The following is a 15,880-nucleotide window of genomic DNA, read 5'->3' on the forward strand; positions in this document are numbered from 1 at the left end:
TCAACAACCTTATCTACCTGGCCATGTATGCCTCTTGCTTAAACATGTATATGATTATATTTACAGATAAACACATATCAATATATGTATTAAACATGACAACTAGTAAAACATCAGTTACAATATCTGACCTAGAATCAGGACACATCTATAACATATCAGTATCAGCAGCAACAGTGGCAGGGTTCGGTCCTTATACCACCATAGAAGCTATCACAGGTAAGTTGGTATTTTAGTAAAAAAAATTTCTTAACACATTTCACTACCTTAGTACAGTAAGGGGTTTCCATCTACATGTATTATGAAATACATAATAGGAATTAATCCGTTACCTATCTAAGATGACAATCTATTTTCTTCACATTTATTTTTGTTTACATATCTATTTACTGAACACATTTTCTTTGTTTTCCTTGAACTTTTTCAGTACTGATTTTGTGTAATGGAATAGTCTTGTGTTTGAATTTATTAGTGTGTTGGACAGTTTTAAGCTTAAAATTTTCGCAACTTGTTATTATTTGGGGTTATTTTTGTGGGGTTTACATTGCACAACATAGTGTAGGTCATATGGTGAGTTCCAGCTTATCTGGTGGAGGAAGACCTCATGTGCCCTTCTGTGCATTATTTCAGGCACAAACTGGTTCCTGAGTAGAACCACCGATGTTCTGTAAGTTTGCCGGATAGCTTCCTCAGGCAACTAACTGTAGGACTTATTTTCTCAGACACCTTTTTTTGTATTCGATAGTCTTTTATTATCTGTGCTAGTGTAAAATAGCAGTGCCAAGTGGTGTCAAATACAGTCCATGACTCAGCAAAAATATTTTCTTTTTACATTTTGTATTTCAGCAAATGCTCCGCCTACCCCTAGGACGACAAAGCGTCCTGTACCTCCGGTTACTAGGCCATCGGTAACCAACCGTCCATTAATGAAGACAGATGAGGAAACAGAACCTCTCAATCTACCAGTGATTATAGGGGGTGGGGTATCAGGCTTCTTACTGCTGGTGATTATAATCCTGGTTGGTGGATGCTTGTGTATGAGGCGGAGATCTCAGTCTGACGAGAAATCAAAAGGTAAACTTTTTCTTGATGGTCTCATTTTAAAGCAGCGTGCCTCCAGATTCTTGCTAATTTTCATGACAATTTTTGTATTCAAATGTAAAATATTGTCAAGTGAACAAAGATAATAACTTACACAGTGCAAATGACACTTGGAATCTTGGAAATAGCAAAAATAGGTCAGAATATGCAAAAATAGCCCTTAATGCATTAGATACAAGGGAAAATATGGTGATAAATACTGAAAAATCAGTCATTAAAATATTTTGGTTCATCTGCAGGCTTGCAGCTTTTAATAATTTTGATGATCTGATAGAGTTGTTGTTGAATATACAGCTTGATCAAATTCTATAGGTGGCACAAGAACATCATATTTGCAAAATAAAATCCTGCATGTGGCAGTCATGAACCTCATATTTGCAAGATCAAATTCTATACTTGGCACATACACTTATATTTGCTAGATTAATTCTTATCTGTATGAACCTAAAATTAGCAAGATCAGACCCTGTGTTCAGCACATGTTTTTTTTATCAGAAATTTGCTAAAATGTTTGTAATGTTTGGTTGTATGTTTTAGTAATAGCAGAGGAAACTCTTGAAGATACAAATGCAAACAACATGTACGGTCAATTAGATAGACCTAGGTAAGTGCATAGTTACTTTATTTTTTTCCTTTGAAATAGTTCCAGTATTATTTACATAAATTATATTTATTTATTTCTCCTTCACTTTTCTTCTTTTCAGAATTATTAACATTTAAAAGTTATTAAGTTGCCAATGATAAAAGTATTGCTAACAACTTGTAAGTAAACTGTAAGCACCATAGTTTAAGGATTTTTAGCACACACCGTGCCGATTTTTGGACTCTGAAAAAATGGTATTGCATGGATGTGACGTCATAATTAGCGTTATACAAACATAGTGTAAAGACGCGCTAAATATGTAAATGTTATACTATAGGCGCGTCAATGAAAAATGACTCTTATTTCACTTTAAGCGATCTTTATTTTGGGTATGTGATAAATAGAATATTAAATTTGTGTAAGTTCATTACTGAATTTATTGCACTCATGATATTATGCTCGCCAGAGGCTCGCATAATATAATTTTATTCAACTCGTGCAATAAATTCAGTTTTGAACTTACACTCATTCAATATCCTCTATATATTATACCTTAAAACAGTTGATAAACTTCTCTTTTATCATGATTACAGTTTATAACACTTCTCTTTTATCATGATTACAGTTGATAAACTTCTCTTTTATCATGATTACAGTAATACCCCAGCTATTTTATCATGATTACAGTAATACCCCAGCTATTTTATCATGATTACAGTAATACCCCAGCTATTTTATCATGATTACAGTAATACCCCAGCTATTTTATCATGATTACAGTAATACCCCAGCTATTTTATCATGATTACAGTAATACCCCAGCTATTTTATCATGATTACAGTAATACCCCAGCTATTTTATCATGATTACAGTAATACCCCAGCTATTTTATCATGATTACAGTAATACCCCAGCTATTTTATCATGATTACAGTAATACCCCAGCTATTTTATCATGATTACAGTAATACCCCAGCTATTTTATCATGATTACAGTAATACCCCAGCTATTTTATCATGAATTACAGTAATACCCCAGCTATTTTATCATGATTACAGTAATACCCCAGCTATTTTATCATGATTACAGTAATACCCCAGCTATAGCAGTGGCAGCAGAAGATGGAACAGATTCTGTAGATATCTACGGTGATGAGGTCAGATTTCAGTCACCTCAACGTCATCAGTATAACCAGGTAAACTGTCTGTCAAACGAGGGGTCATGGGTTACAGGGTTACAGAGGTTGCACCTTTCTTTGGCTACAACATATTCTACATAATGACATCATGATGAACATAAACTGCCAGATCTTGTCTCATAGTTATGCTTAAATAAAATTTAGTTATTCTAAATTGTATTCTCTTCTTTGACATTGTGTCAATAAAAATTGTGCTTCTATTAAAAAATTTCTGAGATGGTTTGTTTTAAATTTACACTGTTGGTTTTGGTTTATCACACACAAAAAAAGTGCCTTTTAACGTTTTGAAGTGGCCCTCAGTGATGCATTTGAGACAGTCATTTTGGACTTCAGCCCTATAAAAATTTAGATTATAAAATTTATGGATAGAAAACGACACTCAGAAATGCATATTACAACATGTATTAAATGTCAAAACATGATTATATTTCATTCATTTTAGCACTTTAAGTCATGTCAGAAAAATGTCAGTTGGTGTGGTTGCATTTCAAAAATATTTTTTCTTTGTTTTATGACATTTAACATGTATATAGTATGTTTGTTATTACAGAGTGCAAATAGGTCATACATGACAGAAGAGAGTACTACTACAGTGTCAACTCATGGTCGTCGTGGCAATGAATCTTATCTAGGTATGTATTTTGTAGATTATTATCACAATTGACTGAATTTATACTAGGACAAGTGTTAACTGTTATTTTTCACAGTCTATCAGGTTTTGAAAGTCGCACCAGGTTTGCTGACTAAAAAACGTGGATCAAAGGTTTTAAAGAATTTTTCTCAGCTCAAAACTTTGATCTTAGCTATCTGATTGGTCAGAAATCAGCACAGAAAGTATATTGACCGATGAAAATGATATTTGAGACAAATCTAAAAAAAAAACTTCATGCAACCTCAAGAGGTGATTGGTTCAATTCCTGCCAGGGAATGTTGCATTCTTTGTTTAAAAACTATCGGGCAATAGTTATCTGATTGCAGGTGCTAGTTTAAATCATATGTCACCTTTAATATTCATATGTGGCTTAATATTGAAGCAAATACGGATTTTTCTTTTCTTACTGATTTTTACATATTTGAATTAAATAAAGTATTACATGTGTATTATGTAATTCTTTACAAATTCTAAATAATTGGAAAAAAAGAGAAAAATTAATGAATATTGTTTAGTTTCTTATAATATGAGAGATTGTTTCGTAATTATTTAATGCATTATTTTGTTGGAACCACAAGGATAAGGAAAACATTAAGAAGAATTTAAATATAGGTAACACATAATAAAACAGTATCTTTAATTTAAGTTATATAAAATTGTTATTTTTTGGTACATTTAAGATGCTTTTTTATTTACAAAGGTTTAGAAAATCCATCTTACTCTGGACTAGCAGCTCCTAACACAGTAAAGAGTAATCCAGCATACTATGAAGAGCCATCATCCAGTGACCTTGAGTCAATCTCTGTCAGCATGGCATTCTCATCAGAGGATACCCTCTATGCTCAGGTAAATGTGTAGCATAATCTAGTGACCTTGAGTCAATCTCTGTCAGCATGGCATTCTCATCAGAGGATACCCTCTATGCTCAGGTAAATGTCAAACATAATGTGGGTGCAATTTTTGCTGGATAGGTAAGGTTGTTGACTTTAAACTACTTGCCCCTCACCACTATATGTTTTTAGTCCAACCAGAGACTTTGGATTGTAGAAAGATTGTAGTAGAAGCTATTCAGCTAGCTTAAAGATGTTGTTGGGTCTACTGCTTGTGCTTAAAATAATGCACAGAAGGGCACCTGAGGTATTTCTTTACCAATAAAGCTGCCATATGACCTAAACTGTGTTGGTGCGATGTAAAACCCAACTAAATATAATCTACTGACATTAAGTCAATGTGAGTAACCATGACATTCTTTTCAGAATACTAGTACCTAAAAATAATCAATTGGTTTTTTTTCCATATTGAAAGATTGTTTCTACGTCACACAGTATAGGTCATATGGCGACATTCCAGCTTTGCAAGAATTAGTGGTGGAAGACCTCAGGTGCCCTTCTGTGCATTATTTCAGAATAGAATATTTTATGTATTATCCATACATGTATGTAATGTATGATTGGATTATTTAATATTATCAACTATGTACTCGTGATGTGTTGTATCAAAAATGTATAATTGATGTATTTTAATAATTTTAGGCTGGTGAAAGTACTCTAAAGAGGAAGAATAAAATGAAAAGTTCTGATGCAGCTGCTATAGCAAGGCTCAGAAACAGTGCGCTACCTCCAGGCCTCTCACAGACGGACAAATCCTCGCTGATTAACAATGAGGTTGAGGTGATATATAATGAAAGAACTGCACTGTGATCTCAGGTTGAGTCATTACTCAATAATAGAAATAGCAAGATGATTTTGACAGAAAGTCAGATAAAAAAAAATCAATTAAAACCGGAATTGAAACTTTTCCGTTCCTACTAAAAGTGAAAATTAACAAAAGGAGACACTCCTATGCGAACTATTGTGTATTCTTATCTTTATCGGAAGGTGAAATGTTCCAGAATTAGGATATGCTATAAATACACTAGGATTTCGTTATTTTATATGTTATAAATACAGAAAATGTCAAAACGTTTAATATGATTAATGCTCGAGATAGAGAATATTCTCTGATATAGAGTAGTTAAGAATCCCTAAACAATTTTAGGGATTGAGTAATAAGAGTTTTATGAATTACTCTAGTACTAGTATATTGTTCTGTTTACCATTGCCATATTAAACGATTAATTTGCTCATTTTAAATTAGGATTAGGAATAGAACAAATATAATTTAATAATTTTATTTTGCCCATAAACTGCCTTTGGCAATTTATTTTTCTAATGCTTTCAGTGCAGACCAAGATTAGCAGGCACATCTGTGTCGTCTGATTATGGTCTGCACTGTTCGCTATCCGGTCATTACATATATTTGAAATTTTCCCTAAAAGTTAATGAATGGTTTGTCTAGATTGAAAGATTGACAAGTCGTTTAAGATAAGATATTTAGCATGGTAAAGGTAAGGAATTATATGTACACAGATGAAATTGCAAGCATGTATATGCAAAAGAAATATGAAAGTTTAACTTTTTTTACATTCCATTATTATAATGCTCACTAATGCAGAAAGTTTATCAAACTTTATCAATTTTTCATGTGATTTTCATAACATTAATTTTGTGATGTTTATTTAATCTATTTACATATGTACTTGACTGCTGCATATTCATGTTAAACAAAGCAGGTGTTTTGTAATATATTATGGATATTTGCTTGTATTGCATGTAAGATTGGAATATATATCAAAATGTGAAGACAAGTTAGAGGGATCTATGGTTGAGTGGTCAAGGTTGTTTATTTCAAACCACTTGCCCCTCACTACTGTAGATTTGATCCGCGCCAGCATCTGCAAATTCTTTCATGTGAGAAAGCTATCAAGCTAGCTTACTGAACGTCGGTGGCTTTATTCAGGTGCCTGTTTGTGCCTGAAATAATGCACGAAGGGGCATCTGATGTCTTTCTTAACCTGTAAAGCTTAAAAGTTGTCATAAGACCTGTACTGTGTTGATGCAATATTTTTTAATGCTGCAAGGCAACAAGTTAAAATATAACAGCTGGTGTAAATAAGTAAAATTTAATTTGATCTTGCATGCAAAATGAACTTATTTTATTTCATACTTTTTTGATTGATTTTAGTTGTGTAATGCCTGTTGTCATCAAATCATGTTTAAGAAAAAATAGTTCTGCCAAATGTTTTGAATTTTGTTACAATTTAACATGATATGTACATGTACAAATATGTTAGTGTTTCCATTAATCATGCATATTTTATTTATGTTTATGGGGTGTATTTCTGACCACATTTTCATTTGTTGATGATAAATTCCTTCACAACTGCATTTTAATGTAGTTGTGCAACTGTGACCTTGTATTTTGATAATTTTATCATGAATTTAACAAAATATAGTTTTTTTGACACTACAAATCTGTAACAGATAATATTCATAGATAAGCATGTTAAAAATTTTCTTTTACAGATTTTTTGACTGTTTATATTACAGAATATAAATGGTTTTATGCTATATAACTCTCAGCAACAACCTGTCTTAAGCACCAAAATGACTGCATCCCTTGGCTGGGCTGCTTAACACAGTTTTCACTGTATACTGAACCATGTAACTTTTTCAAAGTTATCTTTAACATTGAAGAATGCATTTATGGTTGTGTTTTAATTATATTTGTATTGATTTTTTTTTACATTTGTACATCATGTACATAAATACTCAGATATTCATACGTAACTGTCATCACCTTGATATGTTTAATACTCTCGTACTAGTCTTTTAGTGTTCATGTGTTCTTTGTGTGTTCTGTACAGTATTGTGTTCTTAACTAGTTTTGAGTGTAAACAAAATGGTTCAAATAAACCTTAAATTTTCATCAAAATCAGGCACAAATAAATATGTGTTTAAAAGAAAATCGATTAATAAAAAAACTCAGGCAATTCCCTTTTGTTTTGTTATTTAAAAAAAACAACAACAAAAAAGAACATTATGTTATTTTGAATTGAAATATTAAAATGTTGCAGTCTTAAAAAAACTTCAGATTAATTTCAAAGTTAAGTGACAAAACAATGTGTTATAGAAGCCAAGAAAATGTTAATATTTTCAGATAGAGCTATTGTTATTTGGGTTTTTTTTGGTTTTTTTGTTGGGTTTTTTTGCCAAAAGGGAAAGGGAAAGTTTACAAGTTCATTTACAATATTGTTGTATTTTTGCCAATCTAACTATGACATTATTGTAATTCATGCAAAAATAATAATTTTGAACAAAGCTGTAGTGTCAAGTGTTATTTAACTTATTATTATTGTTGACCAGTCTAAAACTTTAAGCAGGTGACTGGTTGCATTTCAAATCAACCACTTGCAGACTTGTGTTCTGTTTTTTTTTCTCTCTTGTTTAGCTACTGTGTTGTTACTGAAATTGTTTTTTGCTTGTTTTGTGAAAGGCTGGGCCTTATTAACTTTCAATTCTAGTTATTTAATTCAGATATAATACATACATAAAGTATCCTAATACTGTGTTTAAATATCATTATTATCAGTTTTACATAATGAATATTATCATTTGTTTATGTTATTTACCTTAAGCCTTCTGGTGACAACCCAAGCAACCAGTGCAGACCAAGATCAGCCCTCACATCTCTACTGTCTGATCGTGGTCAGTACTGGTCGCTTTTCAGTCTATTTTTTCAATTTTCTGTTAGAATGATTTGAAGATGTGCAAGCCCAGTTAAATCATATTTATGGTGTGTTAAGGATTAAAAATACTCCTCATGGACATTGAATCTTGATTTACTGTCATCAACTTTTTGGGAAATCTTTCCAGCTAGGTTTTGCTAAATATAATGCTCATGCAGGTTCTCATTTTTGCCAAAGTTCAAAACTGAAAATTGGTGACCCAGTTTGATTAAGTCTGATGTCAAGTGTGAAAAAGATTTAAAATGCCCAGAAAAAGACGTATATTTTTCAATTTATTTGATGTGTCAAGGAATGTAGCAGAATATTTATATATTCATAAATACTTATATATAGGTACCAGTTTTATCAAAGACTTGAAAGATAATTTTAAACAGTAATTGATTTCTTCATAGAAACTTGACATAATAAAAGGAGTAAGCATCCAAAAAAAAAGTTTTATATATAACATTGGATGTAGATATTCCGCTATTTTCAGGTTTCTTAACAGTGCAGTATGTATCTTTTATCTCCTTATCAAACTGTTAAATGTTATGCATATAATCTATGATTATAGATAAAATGAAATATATACTTATATCCCACCTGCAAAGTTTTGTTTATATCATTTAAACTACTACATGTGATTGTGATATATTTAATAATGTTAAATTTACATGTTAAAGGGTAAAACATTAGGATAATACCCAATAACCTGTAGTGATAACCAGGTTATTTAATATATACTCACTGTATTTAAGATATCATTAATATATTTTTGTAAACATTGTGTTACACTTTGTGTTTATGTACGGTTTATTGTAATTTTACTTGCAAGGAATAAATATTATACAATATTCAATATTTTGAGTGTCCTTTCCTTAGGCTCACTTGGAAGACTGGGCTTGCCAAACTTTGTTGCTACATTAAATACATGTAAAGTATTCACTTACTTACTTACTTGTGTTTAAGTTTGGATGATTTCTTTTGAAGGGGGGAGGGGGGTCCATGGCCGAGTGGGGTAAGGTGTTTCAAACCATTTTCCCCTTACTACTGTTGGTTCGGTTGCTGTCAGGGACTTGATTATTTCTTGTGATGAAATTATCCAGCTACATGTTAAGGAACGTTGGTGGTTCTACTTAGAGGCCCGTTTGCCTGAAATAATGCACAGGGGAAGGGGGCTCTTTAGATCTTCCTCCACCATTAATACTTAAAACTGAGTTAAAAGTCGCCTTATAACCTATTTTGCGACGTAAAACCCAACCAAAAACAATTTTGGATGATTATTTTTGCTATATACATTGTACATTGAACCTCGTAGCTTTCACTTACAGTTTCTGTACACATATCATATGATTGATTTGTAAGTCACCTGAGTGTACTTCTGTTGGCTGCAATAGAATGACATGCTGATAGTTTTAGCCAAACAGAAACTAAGAATTTGGAATTTTTGTATCACATTTGCCATATCAATAAATGGGTCAACTACCGTTATGATAGGTATTCTTCTGAAGTCCATCCCCTTTTTAGATAAACTTTACAACAAACAAAATGAGCATAATTTTACTTTAACATGAAGCATGTGTCAATAAGTATTCACTGGCTCTTTCAATGTTTTTTAAGCCCTTTCTTAGCTCCAGTAGGTGAGGTGGTTTTGACGCCTGGTGTTGCTTTGTAAGCTTGTAAACAACGAGGTTAGCCAAAATCAGTTTTCCTTTTTCTGCGCCAAATGACATACACTGTGTTGGTGCACCAAACAAGCAAACAAAAATGTAAGTTATCGCTTTTCAGTTAATGAAGTTCGTCCAAGATGATCAATTCAGTAAACACCATAATATATGGTATGAATTAACTAAATTCTTCTCCTTCATCTTTTAACCTTGAAGTAGATTTTTCACACTTTTTGTCACTTACAATAGTAATACACGAGAATATAACGAAACCAGGGTATTTCTCTTCCTGATGAAACCTAGCGTTTGATTTAGCATCATAATGAATGAATGGTTTTCCGAGATAAAGAATTTCAGTCTATTTGATTAAGTTAGTGATACGAATTTGAATGCCTAAGGTCGAAAAGATGAGCTTTAGCTAATTATGAAATTTATATTGTCAAATTTTCTGCAAGAAATGTTTTGCTCTATTATTCTGTTTCAGACGTCATTATAACATTCCACCTCGACATTATCTGCGGTACAATCAGCTTGATTATTGGAGCAGAAAGACGAGAGACCAAAATGCTGGTTAAGTTTGGTAATGTAAAGTTGTTTTAGAGCCGACTGTGTGTTGGCGTCCGTACATGAACTCTCGTGCACGTGACTCTCGTATTCCGGTTGATAGAACACTGCGTCTTCCACGGAGTACACACGCACTGGAAAAAGATGATCTGCATGTATATCTAATAAGGAAATTATCAAATAACGTGAATTTAAAGTCGGAAAATATATTACATTCTCAGATTAATTTAATTCACGGGTATATTCTATATTACTTAAAGAACATGCCATATTAAACTCAATTTTCAATCAAGTTGATCTTAGTATGAAATAAATATTAATACAGCATTTATATTTGTTTAGAGTTTAAAGAAAATAAAATATTGATCTAGATGAAAAATTTGACATACATGAACAGTCGGGAAATTGAACAGACGGCACCCATGTTCCAGTAGCACCGCACGTGCGCCATGTCCGGAAGCTGTAGGCGGGGCCAAGTGTGTAATTCTGTAGACAGGACATCATGCAGAAACGCCCATAATCCGTCCGCCACCCGTTACACATCCGTGCACCGTGCACAGGAATATTCAGATCGTCGCAAGGGGTAGCTGGAAGGAAATCCCACAGTATACTGTTCTAGTCTTTAAAACCAAAATACTACATGACTGTATTTATGAATGATTAGATCAACCAACAAGAGGATAATATTTTTTGTAGATGGTTCTTTTCAATGTGTAAACTTTGTATGTTCCCTTCTCTAATTAAAGATTTTTTATACACTCCGACTAAATTTAACCTATACTGTAACATTTTTTCATGGCTTTGGCGCATGGCAAACTTGAAACAATTTGTCAACCGTTATTCTGAACATAATCTTCTAGTATTTCTATTTGTACGAATAATTTTCGGAAATGCCGAGAAAATTGTTTTCCAGAAAGCCCTATCAAAGCGGAGTATGCCTTGGAGGATACTTGGATCGGGGATATTGTGAAATTTGATCACAATCATGTAACTGACATACTTACGCCTAACTTTGACGTTGAAGGAACAGTTTGTTTGCAGGCCATTCAACAGTTTTGTTGCCAAGTAGCTGACAGTATGATCACCCCAGGGAAACCTGTATGTAGAGGAGGCATGACTTGAAGTGATGTTCAATTCCGTTCCCATAGGGTCTGTGAACACAGGGTCTATCCAGGTATACAAAGCTGTAGATTGTGTAGCGTTCAATTCTACATTCTCGGGACATCCATCTACAACTGGGGGCTGTATATCTTTTATAGAAATGTAAAAAGCATCATAGACACCATAATACTGACAATTTATCTCTGTGGAATAAATGAGCCACGTCACGACAAAACCAACATAATAGTTTTGCGACCAGCATGGATCCAGACCAGCCTGCGCATTCGCGCAGTCTGATCAGGATCCATGCTGTTCGCTTACAAACGCTATTACAAGTAGAGAAACTGAAAGCGAACAGCATGGATCCTGATCATGATCAGAATGCGCGGATGCGCAGACTGGTCTGGATCCATGCTGGTCGCAAACCCATTATGTTGGTTTTTTTCGTGACACGACTCAAATGAATGCTTAAAACCACACCTTTATACGTACATGATACCACCTTTCGTTTAAAAGTGGAGACAAAATTTTTAATTCACTTGTCTATCAAAGGTCTTTAAAATTGACATGCTAATAAACGCTGTAAGTCTTTTTATGTATTTGAAATTATTATATATGTGTACATATTTCCATGGACTCAAAGATGTAAAGAAGTACATTAATAGTTCAAAGATGGAATATTGAAAACTTATCAAAGACATATTAGATAGATTTACAATAAAATCTTGATATTCAATGTATCGTTTGTTTTAAATCGCAGTTTAAATTCATCGGACGGGTAATAACTAGCTAAAGAGACTTCAGTGAGCAGGTTTTATAGTACTGCTAGACATGTTTACCGTCGCAACGTCAAAATAAAAGCGACATTTAAAGTTATGTTAACAATAGCTTTCGATGATGATAAACAAAGATTTTATTTTTGATTGTATGTTTTTACAAAAAGTGTTCCATGAGTGTCAAAAATGCAACAAGTGGTCTTACCTACGTCACAGATATCACCAGTCCACCCTTGATCACAGTCACACCGGAAGTCGCCAATAAGATCAACACACGTGGCGCTGTTCATACACGGTGTACTACTGCAATGGTCTACCGCTAGAATAAAGCGCTTATACAGTGAACACAAGTTATAGATAGATAGATAGATAGATAGATGAGAGATAGATAGATAGATAGATAGATAGATAGATAGATAGATAGATAGATAGATAGATAGATAGATAGATAGATAGATAGATAGATAGATAGATAGATAGATAGATAGATAGATAGATAGATAGATAGATAGATAGATAGATAGATAGATAGATAGATAGATAGATAGATAGATAGATAGATAGATAGATAGATAGATAGATAGATAGATAGATAGATAGATAGATAGATAGATAGATAGATAGATAGATAGATAGATAGATAGATAGATAGATAGATAGATAGATAGATAGATAGATAGATAGATAGATAGATAGATAGATAGATAGATAGATAGATAGATAGATAGATAGATAGATAGATAGATAGATAGATAGATAGATAGATAGATAGATAGATAGATAGATAGATAGATAGATAGATAGATAGATAGATAGATAGATAGATAGATAGATAGATAGATAGATAGATAGATAGATAGATAGATAGATAGATAGATAGATAGATAGATAGATAGATAGATAGATAGATAGATAGATAGATAGATAGATAGATAGATAGATAGATAGATAGATAGATAGATAGATAGATAGATAGATAGATAGATAGATAGATAGATAGATAGATAGATAGATAGATAGATAGATAGATAGATAGATAGATAGATAGATAGATAGATAGATAGATAGATAGATAGATAGATAGATAGATAGAGATAGATAGATAGATAGATAGATAGATAGATAGATAGATAGATAGATAGATAGATAGATAGATAGATAGATAGATAGATAGATAGATAGATAGATAGATAGATAGATAGATAGATAGATAGATAGATAGATAGATAGATAGATAGATAGATAGATAGATAGATAGATAGATAGATAGATAGATAGATAGATAGATAGATAGATAGATAGATAGATAGATAGATAGATAGATAGATAGATAGATAGATAGATAGATAGATAGATAGATAGATAGATAGATAGATAGATAGATAGATAGATAGATAGATAGATAGATAGATAGATAGATAGATAGATAGATAGATAGATAGATAGATAGATAGATAGATAGATAGATAGATAGATAGATAGATAGATAGATAGATAGTAGATAGATAGATAGATAGATAGATAGATAGATAGATAGATAGATAGATAGATAGATAGATAGATAGATAGATAGATAGATAGATAGATAGATAGATAGATAGATAAATAAATAAGTAAGCTGAGATGTCAATGATTTTGTTATGGAATACAATTTATACGAACATTCATAAATTAAGTTTATCAAACGGTGTTTTATAATTTAGTTTTAAGAAAAAAAACATGTGCATACGAGTATTCTAAAAATACATACAAATACATTCTGGTATTATTCCGCCCCACGTGAAGTTATCTTGGCAATAGCGCACCTCGTCACCGTTTGTCAGGTTGTACAATGTGTTACAGCTATAGGTGGCTGGGCTGTCGTAATCTGTGGTGGTGAAACTCACTAAACCGTTGATGATGCCTTCTGGTTCCCCGCAGTCAACTCCTGTTTGTAGTTGAAATATGAACAAACCAATAAATCTTTCATTTTTAAGTATCCATGATACATAGATACAACTTTGGTTTTCATTATATTGATCAACCATACTCTATGAAATTTATTTCTTTGCAGATTTGCTAGTCTGTCAAACCTCCGAATAAAGGCCGCCCTGTAAATAATGACCGCTCTTTGACAAACCTTTATTGATAAGAATACAACAGAGGGAACTCCGAATAAGCACCACTTGTCTGTAAAGGTCATATATGACCTCTCCTTTTGAAGGCCTATATTTACAGGTTTTGTGATAGTTATGCAGTTAACATATATGGCTTTAATTAAATGAAGAAAAACAATCTTTAGTCTTGGGACTAGTTTGTACTAATGTAAAGTTGTTGGCATGATTTAGAAACCTAAGGTACGCTTACTCAGTGTACAGCACGAGCCGTAGTAGCCTAATGCGCATGTGCAGGGGAATGTGAGATTTCCAGTCGGAGACCCGTTGTTTTCACACACGGTGTTACAACTTCCCCATTCAAAACGTTCATCCGGTGTGGCACAGTCTGTGAAACTGTTACATCCATCTTTTTCATCATCATATGTTGCACCTCGTTCCCTTACTCTGAAGTGTCATAATTTATCAGAATATCATGATATATAGTACGCAACCAATGAGGTGTTGAGTTCATGAACCAACATTTGCATTGAATTTCAAATGTGTAACATATTAACAGTCCAATTATAGAAACTTTATGCATTTTTAGGAGACAGCATTGTTAAATTATAAAAAAGTGATAAACATATTTACTGGTTTAACATTTCTATATCATAAATAATTTATACTGGATTAACATTGATAGATTAAATAATGTAAATCCAGAAATGTTTTTTTCACTATTTATACAGTGGTAACATTTAGCAAAACTATAAATAATGATAAAAATTTATATTGGGTTACCTTTGCTTAACTATATTTAACATTGCCTACATGTATCTGCGTGTATTAGTGATCTACTCGTATTTGGCAAATACTTGTGATTTTATACAGCTTAATTATTCTTCTTATAATCTTACGGACTCAAGATTTGTGCAGTTACCTTTGTCCGAAACATTCCTCAGTACAGTCTCCCCATGTCTGCCACTCTGTAAATGTGCAATTACAGTACTCCCAGGTGGAAGCTTGAGCGGCGTCAGTTACACCATAAAACAGAACCAGTACTACCGGTGTCAGGTATACCACAGTGTATAACATACTGTAATACATAATGTACTGTGCATCATCATCATCATCATCATCATCATCAACAACAATAACAGTTAACAGCACCACCACCACCACTACCAACAACAACAACAATAATAATAACAACAACAACAACAATCAGAACAACACAAACAACAATATCGATGAAATAACAATAATAGTAAGAATAATAATAAGTAATAATAATAATTATAATAATAAAAGAAGAATAAGAATAATAATGATGATGATAATAATAATAATAAAAAAAAATAATAATCATAATAATAATCATAACACCACCACCACTGCAGTCATCATCATCATCCACAACAACAACAAAAATAATAATAAGCAGCGAAAGAAAGAACAAGAAAAAAGAAAGACGATTACACTAGTGGTAATGTCTAATTATGATGATGATGATGATGATAATGATGATGATGACGACAACAATGCCTAAGACAAA

At 32.5% G+C, this 15,880-nt stretch overlaps 2 protein-coding genes across 2 annotated transcripts in view; one reads left to right on the forward strand and one right to left on the reverse strand.

Moving 5' to 3' along the window:
* LOC132726120 (cell adhesion molecule DSCAM-like) overlaps positions 1-8,626 on the forward strand; it is a 43,999-nt gene extending 35,373 nt beyond the window's left edge. The window contains exons 26-32 of the mRNA XM_060711391.1: positions 67-219; positions 847-1,074; positions 1,639-1,705; positions 2,776-2,881; positions 3,435-3,516; positions 4,237-4,382; positions 5,069-8,626. Coding sequence (XP_060567374.1) covers positions 67-219; positions 847-1,074; positions 1,639-1,705; positions 2,776-2,881; positions 3,435-3,516; positions 4,237-4,382; positions 5,069-5,236 — 950 coding nt within the window. The 3' untranslated portion in view covers positions 5,237-8,626. The remainder of the gene's footprint in view (positions 1-66; positions 220-846; positions 1,075-1,638; positions 1,706-2,775; positions 2,882-3,434; positions 3,517-4,236; positions 4,383-5,068) is intronic.
* Positions 8,627-9,409: 783 nt separating this feature from the next.
* On the reverse strand, positions 9,410-15,478 carry LOC132726124 (sushi, von Willebrand factor type A, EGF and pentraxin domain-containing protein 1-like). Its single transcript, XM_060711395.1, has 7 exons — positions 15,266-15,478; positions 14,597-14,790; positions 14,001-14,177; positions 12,456-12,569; positions 11,378-11,623; positions 10,763-10,960; positions 9,410-10,507 (listed from the first exon to the last, which is right to left on the reverse strand). The coding sequence occupies exons 1-7, from the start codon at positions 15,430-15,432 to the stop codon at positions 10,290-10,292; spliced, it is 1,314 nt and encodes a 437-aa protein (XP_060567378.1). The 5' UTR covers positions 15,433-15,478; the 3' UTR covers positions 9,410-10,289.
* Positions 15,479-15,880: the final 402 nt, after the last annotated feature.

The sequence above is a fragment of the Ruditapes philippinarum genome, unplaced genomic scaffold (assembly GCF_026571515.1).
Source record: "Ruditapes philippinarum isolate M1 unplaced genomic scaffold, ASM2657151v2 ctg3064_1_1_1_1, whole genome shotgun sequence".
NCBI classification, from domain to species: Eukaryota; Metazoa; Mollusca; class Bivalvia; order Venerida; family Veneridae; genus Ruditapes; species Ruditapes philippinarum.

What these genes read in the sequence shown, in the direction of transcription:
- LOC132726124 (XM_060711395.1), bottom strand. Translation starts at nt 15,432, where the DNA reads ATGTATTACAGTATGTTATACACTGTGGTATACCTGACACCGGTAGTA. An exon ending in CGGCTCGTGCTGTACACTGA is followed by an intron (nt 14,178 to 14,596) that starts GTAAGCGTACCT and finishes AACTACAAACAG; the next exon opens with GAGTTGACTGCGGGGAACCA. An exon ending in AATAATACCAGAATGTATTT is followed by an intron (nt 12,570 to 14,000) that starts GTATGTATTTTT and finishes GCTTTATTCTAG; the next exon opens with CGGTAGACCATTGCAGTAGT.